The sequence below is a fragment of the Spizellomyces punctatus genome (genome assembly GCF_000182565.1).
Source record: "Spizellomyces punctatus DAOM BR117 chromosome Unknown supercont1.1, whole genome shotgun sequence".
Lineage (NCBI taxonomy): Eukaryota > Fungi > Chytridiomycota > Chytridiomycetes > Spizellomycetales > Spizellomycetaceae > Spizellomyces > Spizellomyces punctatus.
The window spans coordinates 1,996,506-2,015,322 of record NW_015971537.1 but is presented as its reverse complement, the minus strand read 5'-3'; the positions used below and the strand labels follow the sequence as shown (position 1 = coordinate 2,015,322).

The 18,817-nt window shown below is 47.3% G+C and overlaps 12 protein-coding genes across 14 annotated transcripts; 6 read left to right on the top strand and 6 right to left on the bottom strand.

Annotated features, from left to right (window-relative positions):
- Positions 1 to 120: 120 nt before the first annotated feature.
- On the top strand, positions 121 to 1,397 carry SPPG_00785 (uncharacterized protein; the record flags this gene model as incomplete). Its single annotated transcript, XM_016749115.1, has 9 exons — positions 121 to 244; positions 305 to 375; positions 436 to 462; positions 525 to 546; positions 618 to 718; positions 776 to 941; positions 1,005 to 1,056; positions 1,115 to 1,313; positions 1,380 to 1,397. Exons 1-9 carry the CDS (start codon positions 151 to 153, stop codon positions 1,395 to 1,397), a joined length of 750 nt encoding a protein of 249 aa, XP_016613152.1. The 5' UTR covers positions 121 to 150.
- Positions 1,398 to 1,430: 33 nt separating this feature from the next.
- Positions 1,431 to 2,970, bottom strand: SPPG_00784 (anthranilate phosphoribosyltransferase). Its single transcript, XM_016749114.1, has 4 exons — positions 2,518 to 2,970; positions 2,237 to 2,445; positions 2,018 to 2,165; positions 1,431 to 1,954 (listed from the first exon to the last, which is right to left on the bottom strand). Exons 1-4 carry the CDS (start codon positions 2,872 to 2,874, stop codon positions 1,595 to 1,597), a joined length of 1,074 nt encoding a protein of 357 aa, XP_016613151.1. The 5' UTR covers positions 2,875 to 2,970; the 3' UTR covers positions 1,431 to 1,594.
- On the top strand, positions 2,965 to 5,025 carry SPPG_00783. 3 transcript variants are annotated; one of them, XM_016749111.1, is made up of 2 exons: positions 2,965 to 3,230; positions 3,313 to 5,025. In XM_016749111.1, exon 2 carries the CDS (start codon positions 3,829 to 3,831, stop codon positions 4,813 to 4,815), a length of 987 nt encoding a protein of 328 aa, XP_016613148.1. In that variant the 5' UTR covers positions 2,965 to 3,230; positions 3,313 to 3,828; the 3' UTR covers positions 4,816 to 5,025. The 3 variants fall into 3 exon arrangements, with proteins under 3 accessions (XP_016613148.1, XP_016613149.1, XP_016613150.1); XM_016749112.1 differs by having other exon boundaries at positions 2,965 to 3,290; positions 3,363 to 5,025; XM_016749113.1 differs by having other exon boundaries at positions 2,965 to 5,025.
- Positions 5,026 to 5,877: 852 nt separating this feature from the next.
- Positions 5,878 to 7,416, bottom strand: SPPG_00782 (uncharacterized protein). Its single transcript, XM_016749110.1, has 8 exons — positions 7,381 to 7,416; positions 7,078 to 7,171; positions 6,780 to 6,891; positions 6,668 to 6,720; positions 6,496 to 6,602; positions 6,349 to 6,436; positions 6,160 to 6,281; positions 5,878 to 6,091 (listed from the first exon to the last, which is right to left on the bottom strand). The coding sequence occupies exons 2-8, from the start codon at positions 7,165 to 7,167 to the stop codon at positions 6,061 to 6,063; spliced, it is 603 nt and encodes a 200-aa protein (XP_016613147.1). The 5' UTR covers positions 7,168 to 7,171; positions 7,381 to 7,416; the 3' UTR covers positions 5,878 to 6,060.
- Positions 7,417 to 7,548: 132 nt separating this feature from the next.
- On the top strand, positions 7,549 to 8,884 carry SPPG_00781 (sorting nexin-3). The gene is made up of 9 exons (XM_016749109.1): positions 7,549 to 7,705; positions 7,764 to 7,792; positions 7,873 to 7,986; positions 8,060 to 8,157; positions 8,221 to 8,322; positions 8,383 to 8,390; positions 8,457 to 8,485; positions 8,549 to 8,570; positions 8,635 to 8,884. The coding sequence occupies exons 1-9, from the start codon at positions 7,666 to 7,668 to the stop codon at positions 8,661 to 8,663; spliced, it is 471 nt and encodes a 156-aa protein (XP_016613146.1). The 5' UTR covers positions 7,549 to 7,665; the 3' UTR covers positions 8,664 to 8,884.
- Positions 8,732 to 10,194, bottom strand: SPPG_00780 (uncharacterized protein). Its single transcript, XM_016749108.1, has 5 exons — positions 9,628 to 10,194; positions 9,442 to 9,560; positions 9,308 to 9,370; positions 9,089 to 9,239; positions 8,732 to 9,016 (listed from the first exon to the last, which is right to left on the bottom strand). Exons 1-5 carry the CDS (start codon positions 10,177 to 10,179, stop codon positions 8,873 to 8,875), a joined length of 1,029 nt encoding a protein of 342 aa, XP_016613145.1. The 5' UTR covers positions 10,180 to 10,194; the 3' UTR covers positions 8,732 to 8,872.
- A 117-nt stretch (positions 10,195 to 10,311) lies between these two features.
- On the top strand, positions 10,312 to 11,276 carry SPPG_00779 (uncharacterized protein). The gene is made up of 6 exons (XM_016749107.1): positions 10,312 to 10,403; positions 10,473 to 10,562; positions 10,626 to 10,652; positions 10,723 to 10,790; positions 10,858 to 10,926; positions 10,983 to 11,276. The coding sequence occupies exons 1-6, from the start codon at positions 10,343 to 10,345 to the stop codon at positions 11,136 to 11,138; spliced, it is 471 nt and encodes a 156-aa protein (XP_016613144.1). The 5' UTR covers positions 10,312 to 10,342; the 3' UTR covers positions 11,139 to 11,276.
- Positions 11,184 to 13,749, bottom strand: SPPG_00778 (pentatricopeptide repeat domain-containing protein). Its single transcript, XM_016749106.1, has one exon. The coding sequence runs from the start codon at positions 13,686 to 13,688 to the stop codon at positions 11,277 to 11,279; it is 2,412 nt and encodes an 803-aa protein (XP_016613143.1). The 5' UTR covers positions 13,689 to 13,749; the 3' UTR covers positions 11,184 to 11,276.
- Positions 13,750 to 14,295: 546 nt separating this feature from the next.
- On the top strand, positions 14,296 to 15,026 carry SPPG_00777 (uncharacterized protein). Its single transcript, XM_016749105.1, has 4 exons — positions 14,296 to 14,409; positions 14,472 to 14,546; positions 14,609 to 14,701; positions 14,768 to 15,026. Exons 1-4 carry the CDS (start codon positions 14,407 to 14,409, stop codon positions 14,906 to 14,908), a joined length of 312 nt encoding a protein of 103 aa, XP_016613142.1. The 5' UTR covers positions 14,296 to 14,406; the 3' UTR covers positions 14,909 to 15,026.
- On the bottom strand, positions 14,853 to 16,339 carry SPPG_00776 (uncharacterized protein). Its single transcript, XM_016749104.1, has 5 exons — positions 15,885 to 16,339; positions 15,692 to 15,817; positions 15,439 to 15,621; positions 15,310 to 15,349; positions 14,853 to 15,243 (listed from the first exon to the last, which is right to left on the bottom strand). Exons 1-5 carry the CDS (start codon positions 16,257 to 16,259, stop codon positions 15,215 to 15,217), a joined length of 753 nt encoding a protein of 250 aa, XP_016613141.1. The 5' UTR covers positions 16,260 to 16,339; the 3' UTR covers positions 14,853 to 15,214.
- A 149-nt stretch (positions 16,340 to 16,488) lies between these two features.
- SPPG_00775 (deoxyhypusine synthase) lies at positions 16,489 to 18,083 on the top strand. The gene is made up of 5 exons (XM_016749103.1): positions 16,489 to 16,780; positions 16,840 to 17,007; positions 17,067 to 17,372; positions 17,432 to 17,641; positions 17,706 to 18,083. The coding sequence occupies exons 1-5, from the start codon at positions 16,541 to 16,543 to the stop codon at positions 17,913 to 17,915; spliced, it is 1,134 nt and encodes a 377-aa protein (XP_016613140.1). The 5' UTR covers positions 16,489 to 16,540; the 3' UTR covers positions 17,916 to 18,083.
- Positions 17,977 to 18,785, bottom strand: SPPG_00774 (DNA-directed RNA polymerase core subunit RPO26). The gene is made up of 2 exons (XM_016749102.1): positions 18,642 to 18,785; positions 17,977 to 18,568 (listed from the first exon to the last, which is right to left on the bottom strand). The coding sequence occupies exons 1-2, from the start codon at positions 18,768 to 18,770 to the stop codon at positions 18,260 to 18,262; spliced, it is 438 nt and encodes a 145-aa protein (XP_016613139.1). The 5' UTR covers positions 18,771 to 18,785; the 3' UTR covers positions 17,977 to 18,259.
- Between the last annotated feature and the right edge of the window lie 32 nt (positions 18,786 to 18,817).

Below are 18,817 nucleotides of genomic sequence, written 5' to 3'. Positions count from 1 at the left end.
TTTGTCGTCTTCACAGGATGGATAAATAAACTCAACCTGATCGGATGCTGTAAGCAAGTCACATGACGGACCAGAACGTGTTGGCTGGCTGTTTCGGTGGGCCTTTGGGCCATGTATCTTTTGGTTCCAGGTTCCCCGCATTGTGAAGTAATGGCCGACTGGGACGACTACGAAGAGGTGCAATTAAGGCAACCGCCGACTCTCTCGGAAATGTGTATGCGAAAACTGGAAAGAAACTTGAACGGTTAGCTATGAAGCACTTAATTTGAGGGTCCGAATTTGTTCTGAAAACTCCAAACAATAGCGTTGCAAAGCCTTGGAGCCGCTCCCTACTATTTGGTAGAGAGTCTATTACGAAGATGCAATGCAGCGCAGGTGAATTGTGTTGTATTGGGCAAAAGAAGTGGAGTCATGTTTACCGAGTATTGTCGCTAGTTGGAGCGACTAGAAGAGAACAGCAAGGTATTGTTGAATTTCATATCTCACCGCTTGGGGTTTCACTTCTGATTGTTTGCTCATTCTAGAACTTATTGCCGGACTCGCTTGGTGAGAGACCGTGCTAAACGTGCCAATCTACCCCAACCATTCCATCCTGATAGACAATACGTACATAACAGAACTATGGAAAGCACATTGTCTAGCCGATTTTGCCGATATACGGCGTGGATACGAGGACGAAACAATGGACGAACCGGATAGTTGGCGAGATCTATATAAAGTACGAAATCATTTCGCACCAAAGAGTACTGTGACACGCGCTCACATGCGTAATCAGGAAAAACGCGAGGAACGAGACGAAAAAACCAAGCGCATTGGAGAGCGCATGAAGGCACTAAGACAACAGGAGGAAGCAATGAAGGAATCTCGAAGAGCAAGGTTTCTCGAACAAATACCACCTTCAAGATCGTCACATGGTGCCTTTGGAGCGCGTGGTCTACTAAGTAAGTGCCAAAGTGTTTTATGAAATCGAATGCGCATACCAATCGAAAGCGCCGTCCGGAAAGAAAAAAACGAAAGCAGTATAATTAGTAAAGCACGGCGAGAGACAAGAAAAATGTACGTAGCTGACTGCCGAGATTCACCAGCCTGATTTTGCTCATTTTGTTTACTCCAGTGCAAAACACTTTGACTCTCCTGCTTTAAAGAAACCGACTCCTACAATTGCACGTAATACTCTATCCTCAGATACACCCCTCTCGAATGGCATCAAACGAATGGCTAGCCAGGATGTATCCTCACCAGCCAAGAAAGCCCGACCGCCGGCTACATCATCTAACGGTCCAGCCTTCAAATCCAAAGCCATGTCATCCTTGGTAAGTATGTACTAGATGTTATTACCGATTCGACTAGCTTTAAAGGTATCATGTTATCTGGTTCAGCTGCGAAAAATGCGATAGCAGGGCTTCCACGCCGTCCCCTATATCATTGTGTAGATTTCTCATCGGTCATTTGTCATTATCAATATATATAGCTTTTAATTCCTAAAGATCTACTATTTTTCCTTACATGCCAGGAATGCGATTCTCTCTCTAATTTGCAAAACATATCAACTATGCGTATCATACCGTGACTTGAACTATACAACTACGTGGTGCTATCGGACTACCGCATCTTTCAATCTCTGGGTCTCCGCTGCAAAGGACTCTAATGCCTCTTTTGCTTTTCCACTTATGATACTTTGCCTCGCCATCTCAGCTGCTTCGGGTAGCGTAGCCGCCTTCCCCGCAACGTACAGCAAGGCACCAGCATTCAACAAAACAAAATCCAACACAGGACCCTCTAACCGTCCAGCCAATAACTCTGTCATCGTTTTCGAGTTAAACTCTGGATCCCCGCCTACTACGTCTGCCAGGGAATGGGAAGGAAGATTAAAATCGGATGGTGTTACAACGCCTTCAGTAACCTCGCCGTTGGGTTCGAGAGACCAGACGTGGGTCTTGCCTTCTGGTGCAATCTAGAGAGGAGTATCAAAAAGTGTCAGTTGGTAGCAAAGCGAGTTTTGATCCCATTGACCCACCTCATCGAGACCCATGGAGCCACACACCACCCACGCTCGTTCGACTCCACTTAGTCGCAGTGCTTCTGCCATGAGCGGTCCGATGGATGTTGAATGCACTCCTACTACAACCCGTTTGGGTCTTGCTGGACTACTAAGAGGTCCAAGACTATTGACCCAGGATAAAAGCAAAAGTCAGCGCCAGCGATTCAAGCATGGAGAGACATGCCGACTTCTTACAGATTGAATATTGTTCGTACGCCCAACTCTTTCCGCGGACCTGCAACGTTCTTCATGGCTGGATGAAACGTTTGCGAGAATAGAAAACAGAATCCCCCAGTTTCGATGATTCTTGGAACGGCGTCCGGTGTCAGGTGGGTGAGGTGGCATGAAAGAGCTTCGAGAACATCCGCGGAGCCGCATTTTGAGGACGACGCCCGATTACCGTGCTGTCCCAAAAAAACACATTTGTTCAATCTAACGCTAAAAACCATGCTCATTGAATAAAAGTAGATGCAAACCTTTGCCACTTTGCAGCCTGCCCCAGCAGCGACAATTCCCGCAGCGGTAGAAACGTTGAATGTATCTTGTCCGTCCCCTCCAGTCCCAACAATATCCACCAAACCCTCATTAACTAACTCCTCCCCAAATGGAATTTGCAGGGCCGCTTCACGCATTGCGGATGCAACGGCCGCAATGATAGCCGGGTCATGCTCTTTGGAAGAGTTTTTGAGAGCAATGAGAAATGCGCCAATTTGGGCAGGTGTGGCTTTCCCATTCATGATCTCCACTGCTGCCGAATGCGCCTGTGGAGCAGAAAAGCTTGTTGGGTTGTGAATGAGGGATTTGAGATACGGCGTAAACGTATTTGCTGTCATCTTTTCTAGCCCGCAGAAAAGATTTAGTGGAGGAAAATGATTTTGGTTGAAAGGAATCAGGCGCCAGATCGCAATGTCCAACGGGAGGAGTTTTGCAAAACACACGCGCCGTTTGATGAGATTTGATGGGCCATCAACAACTGGAAGATGAAAAACACTCCAAAAAAGCGGCAACGACTTTTGAGAGATGAGTTGCAGAGATTGCACCCATGCTTGGAACGCTTTTTCTGACCGGAACAGGACATGCCATTCAACCTTTTTCAGTGCGTTCAAACCTTTTACAGCGATGGAGCGCCAGCTGATACCCGATCGCTCATTTGTCTGGAAGAACGTGCGTGTGTGTGTGTGTGATATAGGTGAGTCTCTTATGGAGACTGCCATTGTCGGGACCTTTAGCTGCTGCGATTTCTATCTACGTAAGTCTGATACCTCGGCAAGGCAGATAACTAGTATGAAATGCTTTAAAAATGGTTCTGGTCGGTCAATAGCATGCACATCAAAAGCATCAGCTTTGTTATCGCATGGTAGCTTGATGGTCTTGGCGGTATCTGAATGATAAGCAAACGTAGGACTGTCATAGAGTGACAGTTTTGCCATTTCAAATGCAATGACGTTTGACACCAGAAGGAGTTAACATGAACAACGGAATCACCACGTCGAGTCCAAATCTAAAAGAGCATCCTATTCAACATATTGCAAAGTCCAGTCCGCTACCCGACTACCCAACTGCACGCAGCGACATGTCCCAGTAGAAAACGTTAACGAAATGACAACGAGATCTCGTCGAAATCGCCGCCGTGGTTTGTGTCACGTTTGCCCAAAAGCAACTCTTTGGCCAAGCCGCGCTTTCCAAAAAGGCTCATCAAAGACAACGCAACCCAAACATCATCGTTTTACTTTTTTCTTCATCAACCTTTTCATCATCACTTGCTCAACTAGTATCAACATTCAAATATGGAAGATTCAAAAAGCTACCTGCGAGTCGCTCCAGCAAAGGAACTGGAATTCCATCGGCCATTCACCACAGTGGTCAAACAAAGTCTTGTAGTGACAAATCAAAATCCCGACTCTCCTATTTGCTTCAAAGTCAAAACGACCGCTCCCAAGCAATACTGCGTTCGTCCAAACAGTGCTGTCGTACCACCAGGGGACAATGTGGAAGTTCAGGTGTTGTTGCAGGCAATGAAAGAAGACCCGCCGGAAGGATATGTGTGCAAAGACAAGTTTCTTATTCAGAGCATCAAAGTTCCAAACGACGTGATGGGGCTAGACGGGGACGAACTGACGGCTCGATTGCAGACTCTGTGGTCGCAGGCTGAACAGCTAAAAAAGAGTTCCCCTGCCGCGGCGGCTGAGGTTCTTGTTGAACGGAAGCTGAGATGTGTATTTTTGCCTCAGTTGGGTGCAAACGGCGTAGAAAAAAAGGACGCACAATTGGGAGCGAATACCCAGTCGGAAATCAGTCGGCAGCCAAGCATGAAACAAGAATTCAGTGATGCTTCGTCAACGTCCCCTCGCTCGTCCATGATCGTCGACAAGCAAGTACCAGAACTCCAAGCGCAAGCTGAATCGCTTCCTTCAACCCGTCCCGCGAGTGGCCAGTTTAACGCAGAGGCCCGTCCGTCATCAGCAAATGTGATCTCTCAACAAGCACAGGGCGCTCCGGCAGATTCGATCCATCAAGAGTCCCTGAGGGAGAAGCAATTAAAGGAAGCTCACGATAAGATCAAATCCCTTCAAGCTGCCTGCGACGGATATAAAGCGGAAGTCGAGCGTCTCAATCTTCTACGTCAAAGGAGAGGCGATCCTGCTACCGGCAAAGACAATACCGCTAGTAACACATCGACCGTCATAGCCCCTGCCCCTGTTACTGGACTCACCCTTCCTGTCGTTGCTGCTACCGCTGTCGTAGCTTTTGCCATTGGAGCTACTTTCTTTTAAGTGTTTTGTTTAACCAATACAGTGCAATTGTATATCGAATACCATAGATCCTATATGCTGGAAATGTTGAGATAGGATTAGCTGTGCATGGGTCAGCTCCGGCTTGCTGCGGGGAATAATGTCCGTATGTGTATTTAGGTTTGGGAAATTGTATTGATACTAGCTTCGAATTCATTCTAGAAAATATTGCAGTTGTAGATTCATCCATGCCGCCGTCTGAAAACTTCAATCAATATGGGGCAGATCCAAAAGCTGGCCAAAACCCATATTTTCAGCTCAACCCATTATATTTACAATCCTCGCAGCAATCCAATATCTGAATCAATTGCTAAATAATAATCTCAACCCCATTACAACACAACATATTGAGACGTAGGGACTCAGTCTTTCACCTTGAAAACCCCAGAGCAAACAGTTAGTATGACCACGTTCATTTTACGGTTCCTTACTCAACAACGTGTACCGCAAACTCAAATCCAGTGTGAACATACCTATCCTTGCAGCCTTCCAAAACAGACCAAGTACCCCAGTCTTGTTCTTATCCAGTATTGAAGGGAATTGAGCTCGAATATAGGTGCATGTGCAGATGGTTAGGAGGATGACGAGAAGTAAGGATTGAAAGTGAAAGAGTGCAGACTATTGCGATACGTGGAAATTGGGTTAGAACGCAGAAGAGAGATTTGCAGAGAGGCTTGTATCGGTTGCTGATGGGCTTACCATTTTCGTTGACGGATTCGGCGAACGATGGGTGGGTGATGGTCGAAGGGCCTTGCAAACAACGTCGTTGTTTCGCGACTGCTGTGCCACGATGAAGATCACATGACCGGTTCACATAATCGCAACAGGTTTTTAGATGGTGTTGGTTGGGATATCGGGAGGGCAGAGCTTAATGCAGTTGAATGATGCATGTTGCGAACCCGAACGCTTCAGATGTTTCTCGCCTGAGCCCCTCAGTTTGCAATGTCTACATTATGTAGTGAAATCAAAAGAGCTTCAGATACCATCGCTAAAGTGTTTCCATTGGAGATAAATAACAATAACTTTCTTGGACTAGTACAAAGCCCCAAGTCTTCAGTTACTGTATTGTATGCATAATAAAAAAACTTGTAAAAGATATAATATCTCATATTCTTTTGTACGCACGAAAATTCACATCCAGCAGTATTATTACCATCCAACATTTTCCCCGAAAGATGCACAGTTGCAACTGGCAACATATCTTTCACAAAAGCGCCCCAAAATGTCTCAGTATGGAGCAAAATGCCCACGGCGCGACCTGCAAGAATGAAATTGCTATGAGCCATGGCAACTGCGCGCTTCAGGAATGCAACTCGTAATACGAACCTGAACGGTGGCCTTCCTCTGTAACCCGCATACCCGCCTCCACGGTATCCTCTGTATCCGCCTCGTCCACGCCCTCTACCGCGTGCGTTCATACCCGGAAGGTTGGTGCGCTTTGCACTGACCTAATGCACCTCATCGTATCAGTATCATTTGTCGACACTCGATATTCGAGAGCGAAATGGGACTCACCTTGATCAATCTTCCTTTAAATAGGGAGTCGTTGAGCACCAATGCATTTGCTACAATCGATGGATCCGCAAATTCCACATACGCATAACTGTCAAATGCAAAATTGATCAGCATGTTTACATGGACTGTCTAAACATCAAAGCGTACCCTTTGGGATGACCTGTCCACTTGTCACATAGGATCGTTACCCGATTGATTGTGCCACACGATTGAAAGTGTGCTTGAATTTCTTCAGGTGTAGAGCTATAGTCCACCTGACAAAAGGGAGCTCACGATTCTGCAACTGGCAAGCTGACACGGTAAAAGTGTTTACACTCACATTTCCAATGTAAATGGATCGGGAATCCACCTCTTCTTTACTGTCTGCATCTCCTGAAAGAATTTTTTAACGACGCTCACAAGAAACCGCGCTCATCGTGGGCAAACGCTACCTTCACCGTTGGTAGACATGTGCATCTCCTTCTCCACCTGGGCCTGCATCTCTCGGAGTTTTTGCGCCTCTGCTTCCATCTCCTTAATACGTTGCTTCATCGCCTCTACCTCCTAAAGGAAGAGAAAAGCGCCGCATGTCAATATCATCGTCTCCGACTGTCACGTCCACGAGTGTTTGGCTATCCCAAGACCCAGTCGAACGTCCACTCCTTCCATGTAACCCAGCGTCCACCAGCGGTACTATCATCACCGTCACATTCTACCATAACTTGGACTCGGGGATTGGAAAAAGCCTACCTGATCCATGTCCTCTTCTGTACCGCCGCCCAGTCCCGCGTCCTCCTCATCGTGCCCACCAGTTTGCAGAGCTAATTCTTCGTCAGCCATCTTTCTGTAAGCAGATCAAGAAAAAGACATGCGATTAGCGGGTGTTGGCGCATGTGGTTCACATCTTCCAGAGGTCATTCGTTCACCACTGCCAGGAGATCTCCAACCATCTCCAGAAACCATGTCGCAATGTCCGTGATATTTCTGGGCAAGTAACGGCCACTCACGACCCACCATAGTGCGTCCCCATCTCACATGCGCCTAGTTACTCACATTGCAAAAACTGCCAAGATCCGCCCTAATTGTGCTCAAAGGGAGGTTGCAAGTCGCTCTCGATCTCAGCTCCCAAGGAGTCATGCGTTGGCATGGCAACTAGGTTTAGCTTATCACATGATCAAAGCCATATGTCGCGTGCTTTGAAGCCTTCGATAAGCTTTCCCTACGCAGCCAAAACAATTTACATCAACCAGCATTTGTCCAAGTTTTCATTTTTTAAGCTTTACATTTGTGTGGCCGATTCATAGCAATCTATAGTAAGAGCATCCCATAGACCCTGCCATGTCAAGCAGTAGTGTGAACCCTTTCATACGGCCGTACGGTGAGTTGTGTGAGGTAACCTTGTCATGATACCTCTTGTTGAACATCTCAGGTTTCAGATAGTACGAGGGTAGATTTTCGGGAGCAGGTAAACTACCTCGTGTCAGCATATAACGACATGATAGGGTTTTGCTAAGTTTGACACCACCCTTCTCGATTGCTTGACAGACTGCAGAAGAGCGATATGGAATTCCAGAAAACTTTCTTGAAATTGAAATTACCAACCCACAATTTCACGGCACGGGCCGCAACAAATATGTCGATTATGAAGTTATTTGCAATGTTGGTACCGACGAGTTTTGTCTACGAAACGCAGGAATGGAAACTCATCTGAGTTGTGAAATTGATCGTTTAGACAAACATTCCCGCTTTCAAATTGAAAAAATCCGTGGTCCGTCGACGATTTAGCGATTTTGAGTGGTTTCGGGATGCGCTGGAGAGAGAAAGCACGAGGTAAGATAGCTTTTAGTGGAACTGCGGGTGGTCTGTACCGGGCCTGAATCGTGGATCTGGTAGAGTGAATATTCCTCCACTTCCACCAAAAGTATATTTCAACAACCGATTTTCTGACGAGGTGATTGAGCAAAGGCGACAAGGGCTTGAGCGATTTTTGCAAATGTGAGTTACTCTCAAGTCTAGCTGCTGTGATCTTCTTTTACTCATTGATGACATTTACAGAGTTGCTGGTGAGCGGATATGATGCTAATGGACTCAGCTATGAATCCCAACTAAGCTGTGACTCATTGCCTTAGGTCACCCACTTTTGCAAACCGGCTCAAAGGTATAAAGTTGAATTCATTGCTGCTTATAATCCCTTTTATAAAGATGTTTGTTTCTTTTCCAGATTTTGGGTCCGTTTATCCAAGGTAAGACTTTTAACTTTTGGATGTCGATTATACGCATAATCTTACCAACGAACTACCCTTCCAGATCCCAGCTTCTCCCGCGACTCGTTCTGAGCCATGTACATATTGATTGATTTTCCCTTTTCTTTCTGAGAGCAATGCTGCTCTGTGTGTGAATTGCTATGGAATGAAGGTTTTTTTTTGCCGTAGTGTGATAGCGTGTTCAGATTTAGTTAGCGTAATTACAGGTTTTCTTCAATGTTTATCATTGTTTCCCCCGCGTACCCCACAATGCTATGTACAAAAGTGTTCTCTCCAATATTCTACTTCATCCAATCCATATCCGCTTGTTTCCAATGTCTCGTGGATAGGTGAACCTTCAACTCTCGCATATCTCTGGCTTGTGCCTGGCAGACGTTACATAGGATTTTGGACTGTAGCTTCTTCATATTCTGTAAAACATCAAACTGCAACAAAGGCGAGAGGGACGTTAAGGAAATCGACAAGCCGCACCATCAACAAAACCAGTCCATACTCACTTGTATTCTACCCTCTTTTTCTAGTCTTTCCCGCAAAGTTTCCAAAGGGACGAAAAAGCTCGTATTATACGAATTCCAGTGCTTACGCTGGCCAGATTTAAACATGTTTGGTGAACAGAAATCGGTGCTGATGACATGTAGATGAAGTTGTCTATAAAATCCATGTACCATCAGCATATCGCTCTATTTGCTTTTTGACGCTGTAATCTGGTGCCTTACCTCATGCTGGGCAATGCATGAAACCCGCATTTGAATGTCAACGATGGATCCTGTTCATGGTGACTGCATGTGGGTATAATGTCAGTATGAGCTGAAAAAGACCTCCTCCATGGAACGAAAAGAGAGATTACCACCTGGCAATCAGTTGCTCGGCGCGTTCTCGCAAATCGTCCAACACAGTTAAATGCTCCAATGTCAGATCCTCAAAGTCGTTGATGATCTGACGAGGCATAACCAGAAAGTGACATTTTGCCTATGCACAATTGTTGGATTATCGAGGTACTCCTTCAAGTCCCAGACACCGCAAGTTCCGGTCTTACCTTTGGAAAAAGGTCCGCGATTGTCACCGTACGATCGTCGTAGTGTTTTACAACATCCGAGTTGAAAGATTCCGGTGACTGGCAAATCCGTTTTAGGGCGTCTTTCCAGGATGGGGAGGACGCTTGGGATTCATCTTTATCAGCTGAATCGATTTGTGATGTGGTAGACGTCTCCGCTTTCGCTTCCGTAGCAACCTTTGTTCCGGATATAGGAGCTTTCCATGGCTCTAGTGGAGGTTGAACGTTCGTATGTGGCTCATATTTAGGACGCTTAGTGCCGTGTCTAGTAGAAAGTCTTGTTGGTGGAGGATACTTTAATGCCAGTGGGTGAGGTGGCAATGGTTCAGCAAACGGGTCTCGCCACCGCTGTGGGCCAAGCAGTTCCTCCTCTGGTGTCGGTACCCTGAGGTCTTCGTACTTGCGTCGTTTTTTGGCGTTTTCCTGGCGAGCGACCGCTGCAGTTGTGGTAAATGATTGGACGTCCAATGATAAAAGGATGTGACGTCGCAGGTTGCGGTGTATCGCTCCTCTCAGCGAGCAACTGGTGAGCATTTGCCAAAAAAAAAACGAAATGGAAAGACCAAAAGTTGAACGTCTTGCAAGTACGGTGCTGCGCCTTCCGCTTGTTGCCAAAGCAACAGAACATCACGTGCACCGAGGACTCCGCTTTGGAAAGGAGAATGGCTGGACACACATCTACTGCAAATTAACCGAGATGGAGGAGGACTACGATGTTGGGTCTGGAGCCCCAGAAGAAGATTTGTCGCTTCCAAAGGGTACGTTTGGCTTGGCAATTTTGGACATTGCTGTACTATTTGCTCACCAGTGCCGGCAAACTTTTACAGCGACCGTAACGAAACTCATACAAGAGATGATGCCTTCAGATATAGCGTGCGCCAAAGAGGCGCGCGATGTCATTGCAGATTGCTGTGTTGGTAATGTTTTGGAAGAATCGTTTCTATCAGTGTATTGGTTATCTAACGTCTTTTCCTCCCTAGAATTCATCCATTTGATCTCGTCAGAAGGTAAGATCACGTCTTTGAATATATCTATTTCGATCCCTATAAAAGTGTAACCCGTGTACCTCTCTTCAAGCGAACGAGATCTGTGAAAAGGAAGCAAAAAAGACAATAGCTGGGGAACATGTGCTTGCAGCATTGCAGGTAGGAGCGTTTCTGGAGGATGCCCGTTGGCTTGGTGCACCCACGCTTATAGATCACATAAATACAGTCGCTGGGATTCGAAGAGTATATTCAAGAATGCAAGGACGTATATGAGGATCACATGAAACAGACAAAGGTGGGACACTCTGCCTTGAGTAGTCCGGTTATGATGGGTTCTGATAGTCCACGCAGGATCGAGAAAAACGATCAAATAAATTGGATAAAGCAATTTTGAACTCGGAAGAAGCGGCGGCGATGCAAGAAGAACTATTTGCCAAAGCGAGGATGCGAATGCAGTCGCAAGATAACATTGTGACGGGACAAGGCAGTAACCCATCACCAGGTTGATAGGGTCCGCATATTTCTCTTCGTTTTTGTAGAGCATAATGGGAATTCGCTCTCTTTGGATATTCTCCATTTGTACATAACTTATTAAAATGAGACAGGATGGAATATAAGCTATATGGGATTTTGTCTATTCCACTATTAATCCCGGGGGACAGCATGAGGATACTGTCTTTCCAGGAACCCACGAACATGCTCCACATCCGACATCCTTCTTGCCGCCGTTAACGGCTGGACAATCGTCCAATACGTCTTTATCGTTGGCTCAACACCCATTCCGACCATATCATATAAAACCATGATACTGTCTTCATATTTTTCGTGACGACACAGTGCCTCCAAATACGAATTGTATGCATTCTCGCCAAAGGCAAATCCCAAGCCCGCGCACTGCTCTACGACCATTCGAACGTCCTCGACCGTCCCATATCGTCCAGCAACATCAAGAGCGACCACAACCGAGTCTTGTCCCACGGTACCCTCGCGCAATGTCACCTCCCATAAATCCTTCACTTGCTTCCATTCACCAGCACGGCCATATGCATTCATAATGATATTGCGCGTAATGCGGTCCTCAGTGTAACCTCCTTGAAGCATGTGGTCACGAACGTTCAGGCAAGCCCGCACATCACCTCGCTGGGCATATCCGTTCATCATCGCATGATACACATCCTGGGAATTCATGTGAGAACCAGACGCATTGATAACAAACTCCTTGTAAAGTTGTTCAGCGGCATGCATATCAGGAGCCCGTTTCGCAAAAGTGTGAATAAGAAGGAGCACCGTGCTACTGTCTGGTGACACGTTTGAAGCTCTCATTTCTTTGTACAGCTGATCGAGTGCAACTAGGTCCCTCTTGGCACTAGCCCCCCCAAGAAGGATGTTGAAGATAACGGCATTCGGACGGACCCCTTCCGAGAGCATGTTTTCAAAGTGCTCAAGGGCCGCTGTCACGTTCCCCGCTATCACGTAGGCCTCGATAAGAGCAGCAAAGCAATAGACGTTGGGCGACAATCCATCGGCCTTCATTCCTCGCAGGTGCTGAAGTGCCCGCTCTGGCTGGTTGGAACAGGCTTTGATAAGTGCGGCGAACGTACGCTCGTTTGGTGCGATGCCTTCCTTTTTCATCTGGGCAAGAAGATCCTCACATTTGTCCGCAGCGTCACCTGCATCCAACTCGCTGACAACCCGCATCATCAACGTCCAAAGTGCCGTGTCTGGAACAAGGCCACGGTCCCGTATTTCCTTGAAGGTATCCCAAGCTGCGTTCAAGTCAGATGCTCGCATGTGCGCTTTGATGAGGGCAGTGTACACTGGAATATCTGGCGTAACCCCAGATTCCTGCATGGAACTAATGCACATTTCTGCTCGTATAGCTGCGCCTTGATCGGCGTACGCCGATAGAATAGGCATGAAGGAACGTACGTCTGGCTGCAGTCCAGCGGCCACCATAGCCTTGAGCAGCTCCTCTGCCTTGTGGACTTTGGCTCGTTGTGAATAGTACGCTATAGCCATATTGTATGCAGGCAATGTCGTCAGCGCATTAAAGTTTTCCAGGTGCTGAATCACGGTGTCTGCCCGGTTCATCTCTGCATCAGCCGGGTTCTTGGCTTTTTCGGTCAGGCCCGAGAGAAGCGAATACAGGAATCCAGGCCCCGGGAACAATCCAGCAGCGTGCATGTGAGATAAAATGCTTGCGATACCATCATAGTCGTCTGCTCTTTGAAAAACAGTCATGGAAAGCTCGTAGGCTGTTGTTCTGCCATCCGTTGAACCGTGCTTGATGGAGTCAGGAGGAAACTCTTTTATAAACACGAGAGCTTCCTTTAAACACCCAGTATGAAGTAAATGTCGCACGGCTGTATTGAACACTGCAGTTCCAAGAGGTCCTTTGGACTCCTCCAACTTTGATAGAAAAGCCTTTGCTTCATCTAAAGGCCCAGCTTTAATCAACGTCGCAGCCATTAACCCGTGGATAGAGTTGCGAACACGACCAGAAGCTCGTCGAAATTGTCCATACACCATGCGACAAGTCGCCACATCCCCAGCAGTCGCAGCGGCCTCCAACAAAAGTGTCAAGTGCTCGACTGTCGGTGTTTGTTTGTCAGCTTCCATGTCCTTTAGGACAGTCGGTATCCACCCTACATCAACTTTACGGGAAGCATATGCCCGTATCAAGTGCAGGTAGGCAAGACCGCGAAGTCGCAAACCGGATGCATGAAGATGCCTTGACACATTCTGAAACTTGGATAAGATCTGACTGTCTCCCTTGTCGTTCATTAGCGCCAGCAGCTTATCGATGGTAGCGGGGTCAACTTGATGGAGACATTTCTGGCGTTGAAGGGCGTAAAAGGCTCGTAAAGCGCCTCCAAGGTCTCCTCCCTGGACGGCCTTTGCCAGGTAAGCCGGCTTGGTTGGAGTGTGATGGTGGGCATCTCTTGTTCCGCTCGAGGGGCTTCTTGCGACAACGAAATGGGATAAACCAAAATGGGGACGTTTCCTTCGGGCCAACAAGATCACGCTTTGCCTTGATGGATAGAGGAATGCAAGCATGAAAATCAGGCAGAGATCTCCAGATTTTTCACCACCAGCAGTTGGTCAGGGCTTGTTCACGTGCTCTTTCAACCTCTCCAAGGACCTTGTCGAATTGAACATTTCCAAAGCAAGGCAATAGCAATACAATGGCCATTTAGTTGAACTACACAGTCTTCTCCCAGATCTCCTGGCATTTTCATAATGCCCCATTCCAGATATCTAGAGTCTGGTCAGGAATAGCACAAGGTAGTCGGTCGCAAGTGTTGAAAACGGTATGCATCATTGTATTTTGAAGGTCGAGTCAATTGTTCCAACCTTTTACTGATGACATGCCCTCTCTACAGCTTTGCGTATCCTTACAATACTCTACAGCTACGCTGAGGAGAAGAGGCAGACGGCAAAGATCTTGCACGCCTCAGCTCTGGTACACCATATCGTAGCTACCAACCTTTTCCCAGTAACATTCAAAACGGCTTCGGTAGGTGAATGTTCCAATAATATTACTTTCATCTCCATCTACAATTTCAAAAAAGATTGGAAATACCAACAAGATCCTTGTCTTGAACAGTTCATGCTTGCAAGTCAAACGACGTCCGATGCACGTCGATGGATAATGTAAGCATGACTCATACCATTGCCTAGCAACAACGTCGGAGGCAAAGCGCAAGATCAAGAAGTTCCAACAGTTTCCATTAGTGTTCCTCAGATCTCACCTTCACTCTTCAAATCGCCCACCATGGTAAGCTGGCATCTGTAGTTTGACCTTTGAAATTTAACGGAAAATGTCTTACATGCCTCAAGTCTGTTTCTGGAGCAGTTAAGCGTATCATTCCTCTCTTTGACCGGGTCCTCGTCCAGCGGGTCAAGGCAGCTGAGGTATGTACAGATTGTCAACAAAGTTCATGCATTTTTCGCTGTTAACACCTACTTTTTTATAGCGCACCGCTTCTGGTCTCTACATTCCTGAGAAGAGCCAAGAGACACTGAACGAGGCCGTGGTGGTGGCCGTTGGACCTGGAGCGCCCGACAAGGTAAGTCCCATGAAATTTAGACGGATTCTGTTTACAGTGTGATCTAACGTTGATCTGCATTGATAGGACGGTGTCGTTCGCCCTGTTGCTGTAAAGGAAGGCGAGCGTATATTGCTTCCTCCTTACGGTGGAAACTCGGTGAAAGTGGGAGACCAGGAATACTTCCTGTACCGAGACTCTGAGATCCTGGCCAAGCTCTCCGAGTAGATAGATTTTGGGAGTATCCTTAGGGAGGCCTTTTAGATCATGGCGTAGTAGGCTGTATACATCTCGACGAATTCAATGTACACTTTTGCATATCATTCTCGTCCCTGCATGTCCCGTATAAGTTTTGGCTTCTGCCCCGCACGACATTGCTCCCCATTTGGAGGTGGCATCCACCTCATCAGAAAACGCAAAAGAGTCCGATGTTATGAGGTGCACACTTTGTTCGGGCGACCACCCACATGTGTAAGTTTAATTTTTGAGATAGATCATAAATCTAACATGACTGGTATCCTAGCTCCAATTAACTTAGCGCGCCTTGGGGGTAGCAGCGAGCCCTATGATATAACGAATAATATCAGCAACGTCCACTGGAAACCTGCGTCCCGAACAAGCCAACTTACTTTCGATTTCAGCCAGGGATTGTTTGAGAATGTCGGTTTGCTGGTGAAAAATTGGACGTGTGTCAAAGACGTGGCCTTGAAAAGAAACGTAGCCCACGGAGCATGACCTCAATGCGTCATGATACATACCACTTTGTCGTTAGCCAAGGCGTCCTTCACCCGTTGAATGACGGCACCAGTCAATTGCTTTTGCTGAGACTCCCGAACCGAAGCCTCGTGGCGAACCCAAGAGTCAAGAACACTCTTCACCTGGGAGGTGAAGTTGACCTTTTGCTTCAGCTCGTAAGCCTCAGCCTCGAGCTTGGCGATTTCCTTTATAACAAGAATGCCCCCTGTCAATTTACACTCCACGTGAAATACACCGACCATATGCCGCCCGCACCTTTGACATCTCGAACAAGCCGTTGGTTACATCGACAATGTCTGACATCTTGCCAATGTGCTGAATACGCTCCTGCACAACAGCCTTGTGATCGCTACGAGCCTGCTCAAGCACGCGCTTGATGGTCTATAACCCACAGAAATATTCAGAATTCCAGTCACACGTGTCTCCAGGGCAAATCCACACTACATACAGCCTTCTTGTCGTTAAAGTATTCTACGGCACCGTCCTTGCCACCGCTGAACCACAGGTAGTACGCGCCAAAGATACAAGCCATTTCAAAGACTTCAGCGTCGACGAGGTAAATCTCCTTGGAGATGAGGAAAGCGGCAATGGAAGCACCGACGAGAACGGATCCAGATTTCGCGGCCAAGTTGTCACCAGGGAAAAGCTTGATAAGAGACTCGGCAGCAACTTTGGGGTCAGGCCGCTGAGGAGCGGTTGCGAGTTCCGCACGCTGTTGAAGACGGGCAGCAGCGACGCCAGCGGCAATTTGCCGGGACACGCTGGGAGCCAAGGTCTGTCTCAAGACCTGAGCATTCCTGCTGAAAACGAGCCTCGACGCCATTTCGTGTAATGTGCTAGGAATGGGGCAAGACCGGGATCGAGAAAAGTTCCACCTTGTCGAGATGGCTTTCAGGCGAAAAATTACCGGCTTGCCAATGATGGATGGAAGGATAAATCACCAAGGAGATGACTGGTGGCAAAGTCATAAAACTGCAACCGGATAGAACCACTATTGGAATGGCTTCTTGATAAGCAGGATCGCCCAGCTGGTTTTTGTTTTTCATTTCCAACAGTTTTCGACGGCCATTACGGGTACAGCCATCACTGGTACGGCCGACGAACATGGTCCCTCCGACGACACCAAATGCAAACGGCAGTGCGAACGGGACGTTGGGTGACACCCCGTCGTCAGCAGTACAAGCGGTGCTGGTACAGTCGGAACCCATGCCTGCCCAGTCCGTTAAAGTGCAAGGTTACGACTTTAACAACGGAGTAGACTATTCGGCTCTTTTGGCTTCTTACAGTCGGACGGGATACCAGGCTACGAGTCTTGGCCAAGCGATTGACGAGATTAATAGAATGGTAAGTGCTTGTTTCTGGTTGCTTGCAAGCTTCGCCAGCAACTCAATTGCTTTGGACAGATCAGCTGGAGACTCTCTGATGATCCCATAGCGGAAGACGAACAAGAACAATACTTGGACCCCGAGGTCCGTTCAACCACGAAATGCAAAATATTTCTCGGATACACGTCCAACCTCGTTTCGTCGGGTCTTCGCGAAGTCATTCGATATTTGGTTGAGCATTCGATGGTATACTCCATTCCTCCTGGTTCATGTACTTTATTCGACGTCTTATTTGCTGTACATAGGTCGATTGCATTGTAGCTTCAGCAGGCGGTGTGGAAGAAGACATTATCAAATGCCTTGGTCCCACTTACGTCGGTTCGTTTTCTCTCCCAGGCGCCGAGTTGCGCAAAAAGGGTTTGAACCGCATCGGGAACCTACTAGTCCCAAACGACAACTATTGCAAATTTGAGGACTGGGTGATGCCTGTTTTGGATCAGATGCTAAAAGAGCAAAAGGAGGAGGGGACGATTTGGACGCCGTCCGCAATCATTCGTCGGTTGGGGAAGGCGATTGACAACCCCGAGAGTATATATTATTGGGCATACAAGGTAAGACTATGCTGCAGTCGATGATACAGTAAAACACGTCGCTGACACACTTGGTATAGAATAACATTCCCGTATACTGTCCCGCATTAACGGATGGCTCGTTAGGAGATATGATCTACTTCCATTCATACAAGAACCCAGGTCTCATCATTGACATTGCTGCCGACATTCGGGCAGTCAATAACGAAGCGGTCTTTGCCAAGAAGACCGGTGTGATTATCTTGGGGGGAGGTGTCATTAAACATCACATTTGCAACGCAAACCTAATGGTCAGTGAACGTGCTTCTGCTCTGTGAATTTCGTCATGACGATCCCTGACATTTTTGGATATAGAGAAACGGTGCAGACTATGCAGTATATATCAACACGGGTCAGGAATTTGATGGCAGTGACGCTGGGGCGCGACCAGATGAAGCAGTTTCATGGGGCAAGATCCGGATGACTGCCCAGCCCGTCAAAGTCTATGCAGATGCCTCAATCGTGTTTCCCTTGCTTGTCGCGGAGACGTTTGCAAAGACACGACAAACGGACAAAAGAGGCTGACACCTAGATTGTAAATGTGACAAGTGTATATAGCATCATCATACTTAATTTATTTGTAGGCGATGGCAGATAGGGGTTTGCAATAGAAGCGGGCAGCGTTTAGATCCAGACTAGCGATGCATTCTTGTTTTTTCTTGTCGCCTGCTTGCCAACACAGTTCAATGCCACTTGCCAAATGCATGTCGTGTTTTCAAAGTGTGTCATTTACAGTGGAAGGAGCCGATCCCGCCCCCTCCGTCCCTCCGTCCCTCTTGCCCCCAAAATTAGATTAAAAAATGACCATATACAAGATACGCCTCTAAAGACATTTCCACGCTCCCAATCCACAAACGATCGGACATTCGCTATTCTGGCAAAATCAACTCTTCAACTGACCAATCCTCCCAACTTCCATCAGGCAAATACCTCCGCACCATCAAAGGAATCTTTTGCTCTCTCAACTCTTTCATGGCAATGGCCAGTGGGTCTGACTCGCCATTGAGATCGACCATAACTGGAGCGCTCATGCTGATTTGGAGAGCTCGTGTGCCGAGGATGCGGGCTTTTTCGTATTTGGTCATGTAAGGGGTGGTCAGGCGTTGGTCTTTTGGGATGGGTCCTGGTCCGCGGGCAGCGGGGGTTGCACCATGTGTAGGTTCGTTATCGGGTTGGTGCTAGTGTTTGAAGTGTTTGGAGTCAGCGCTGTTTTTCAGTTCCAAAAAAAAGGGTAGTGACGGGGAAACTTACGTCGTCTGGGTTTAATATCTCTGATCGCACTCCTTCGACGATTTCTGTATCATACACCGCCGGCTCTAGGTCATCGTACTCGGGCTGCTCGTCGTAATCCTCGGGCTCGCTGCCTTCGTAGTCTGACATTTTTGGTTGAAAAAGAAGGAGATCTTCCCCAACAGCCTTGCGCGCTC

What these genes read in the sequence shown, in the direction of transcription:
- SPPG_00784 (XM_016749114.1), bottom strand. Translation starts at nt 2,874, where the DNA reads ATGACAGCAAATACGTTTACGCCGTATCTCAAATCCCTCATTCACAAC. An exon ending in GTACGAACAATATTCAATCT is followed by an intron (nt 2,166 to 2,236) that starts GTAAGAAGTCGG and finishes CTGGGTCAATAG; the next exon opens with TCTTGGACCTCTTAGTAGTC. An exon ending in GCTCCATGGGTCTCGATGAG is followed by an intron (nt 1,955 to 2,017) that starts GTGGGTCAATGG and finishes ACTCCTCTCTAG; the next exon opens with ATTGCACCAGAAGGCAAGAC.
- SPPG_00783 (XM_016749111.1), top strand. Translation starts at nt 3,829, where the DNA reads ATGGAAGATTCAAAAAGCTACCTGCGAGTCGCTCCAGCAAAGGAACTG.
- SPPG_00782 (XM_016749110.1), bottom strand. Translation starts at nt 7,167, where the DNA reads ATGGCTGACGAAGAATTAGCTCTGCAAACTGGTGGGCACGATGAGGAG. An exon ending in GATCCATTTACATTGGAAAT is followed by an intron (nt 6,603 to 6,667) that starts GTGAGTGTAAAC and finishes CCCTTTTGTCAG; the next exon opens with GTGGACTATAGCTCTACACC. An exon ending in AGAGGAAGGCCACCGTTCAG is followed by an intron (nt 6,092 to 6,159) that starts GTTCGTATTACG and finishes TCATTCTTGCAG; the next exon opens with GTCGCGCCGTGGGCATTTTG.
- SPPG_00781 (XM_016749109.1), top strand. Translation starts at nt 7,666, where the DNA reads ATGTCAAGCAGTAGTGTGAACCCTTTCATACGGCCGTACG. An exon ending in CTGGAGAGAGAAAGCACGAG is followed by an intron (nt 8,158 to 8,220) that starts GTAAGATAGCTT and finishes TGGATCTGGTAG; the next exon opens with AGTGAATATTCCTCCACTTC. An exon ending in TTTTGCAAACCGGCTCAAAG is followed by an intron (nt 8,486 to 8,548) that starts GTATAAAGTTGA and finishes TTTCTTTTCCAG; the next exon opens with ATTTTGGGTCCGTTTATCCA.
- SPPG_00780 (XM_016749108.1), bottom strand. Translation starts at nt 10,179, where the DNA reads ATGCTCACCAGTTGCTCGCTGAGAGGAGCGATACACCGCAACCTGCGA. An exon ending in GCCGAGCAACTGATTGCCAG is followed by an intron (nt 9,371 to 9,441) that starts GTGGTAATCTCT and finishes ACCCACATGCAG; the next exon opens with TCACCATGAACAGGATCCAT. An exon ending in CATGCATTGCCCAGCATGAG is followed by an intron (nt 9,240 to 9,307) that starts GTAAGGCACCAG and finishes TGGATTTTATAG; the next exon opens with ACAACTTCATCTACATGTCA.
- SPPG_00779 (XM_016749107.1), top strand. Translation starts at nt 10,343, where the DNA reads ATGGAGGAGGACTACGATGTTGGGTCTGGAGCCCCAGAAGAAGATTTG. An exon ending in CCATTTGATCTCGTCAGAAG is followed by an intron (nt 10,653 to 10,722) that starts GTAAGATCACGT and finishes CCTCTCTTCAAG; the next exon opens with CGAACGAGATCTGTGAAAAG. An exon ending in ATGTGCTTGCAGCATTGCAG is followed by an intron (nt 10,791 to 10,857) that starts GTAGGAGCGTTT and finishes ACATAAATACAG; the next exon opens with TCGCTGGGATTCGAAGAGTA.
- SPPG_00778 (XM_016749106.1), bottom strand. Translation starts at nt 13,688, where the DNA reads ATGCTTGCATTCCTCTATCCATCAAGGCAAAGCGTGATCTTGTTGGCC.
- SPPG_00777 (XM_016749105.1), top strand. An exon ending in AGCGGGTCAAGGCAGCTGAG is followed by an intron (nt 14,547 to 14,608) that starts GTATGTACAGAT and finishes ACTTTTTTATAG; the next exon opens with CGCACCGCTTCTGGTCTCTA. An exon ending in GACCTGGAGCGCCCGACAAG is followed by an intron (nt 14,702 to 14,767) that starts GTAAGTCCCATG and finishes CTGCATTGATAG; the next exon opens with GACGGTGTCGTTCGCCCTGT.
- SPPG_00776 (XM_016749104.1), bottom strand. Translation starts at nt 16,259, where the DNA reads ATGGCGTCGAGGCTCGTTTTCAGCAGGAATGCTCAGGTCTTGAGACAG. An exon ending in CCTTGGCTAACGACAAAGTG is followed by an intron (nt 15,350 to 15,438) that starts GTATGTATCATG and finishes ATTTTTCACCAG; the next exon opens with CAAACCGACATTCTCAAACA. An exon ending in ATCCCTGGCTGAAATCGAAA is followed by an intron (nt 15,244 to 15,309) that starts GTAAGTTGGCTT and finishes GTTATATCATAG; the next exon opens with GGCTCGCTGCTACCCCCAAG.
- SPPG_00775 (XM_016749103.1), top strand. Translation starts at nt 16,541, where the DNA reads ATGGTCCCTCCGACGACACCAAATGCAAACGGCAGTGCGAACGGGACG. An exon ending in ATTTGGTTGAGCATTCGATG is followed by an intron (nt 17,008 to 17,066) that starts GTATACTCCATT and finishes TGCTGTACATAG; the next exon opens with GTCGATTGCATTGTAGCTTC. An exon ending in TATATTATTGGGCATACAAG is followed by an intron (nt 17,373 to 17,431) that starts GTAAGACTATGC and finishes CACTTGGTATAG; the next exon opens with AATAACATTCCCGTATACTG.
- SPPG_00774 (XM_016749102.1), bottom strand. Translation starts at nt 18,770, where the DNA reads ATGTCAGACTACGAAGGCAGCGAGCCCGAGGATTACGACGAGCAGCCC. An exon ending in AGATATTAAACCCAGACGAC is followed by an intron (nt 18,569 to 18,641) that starts GTAAGTTTCCCC and finishes TTCAAACACTAG; the next exon opens with CACCAACCCGATAACGAACC.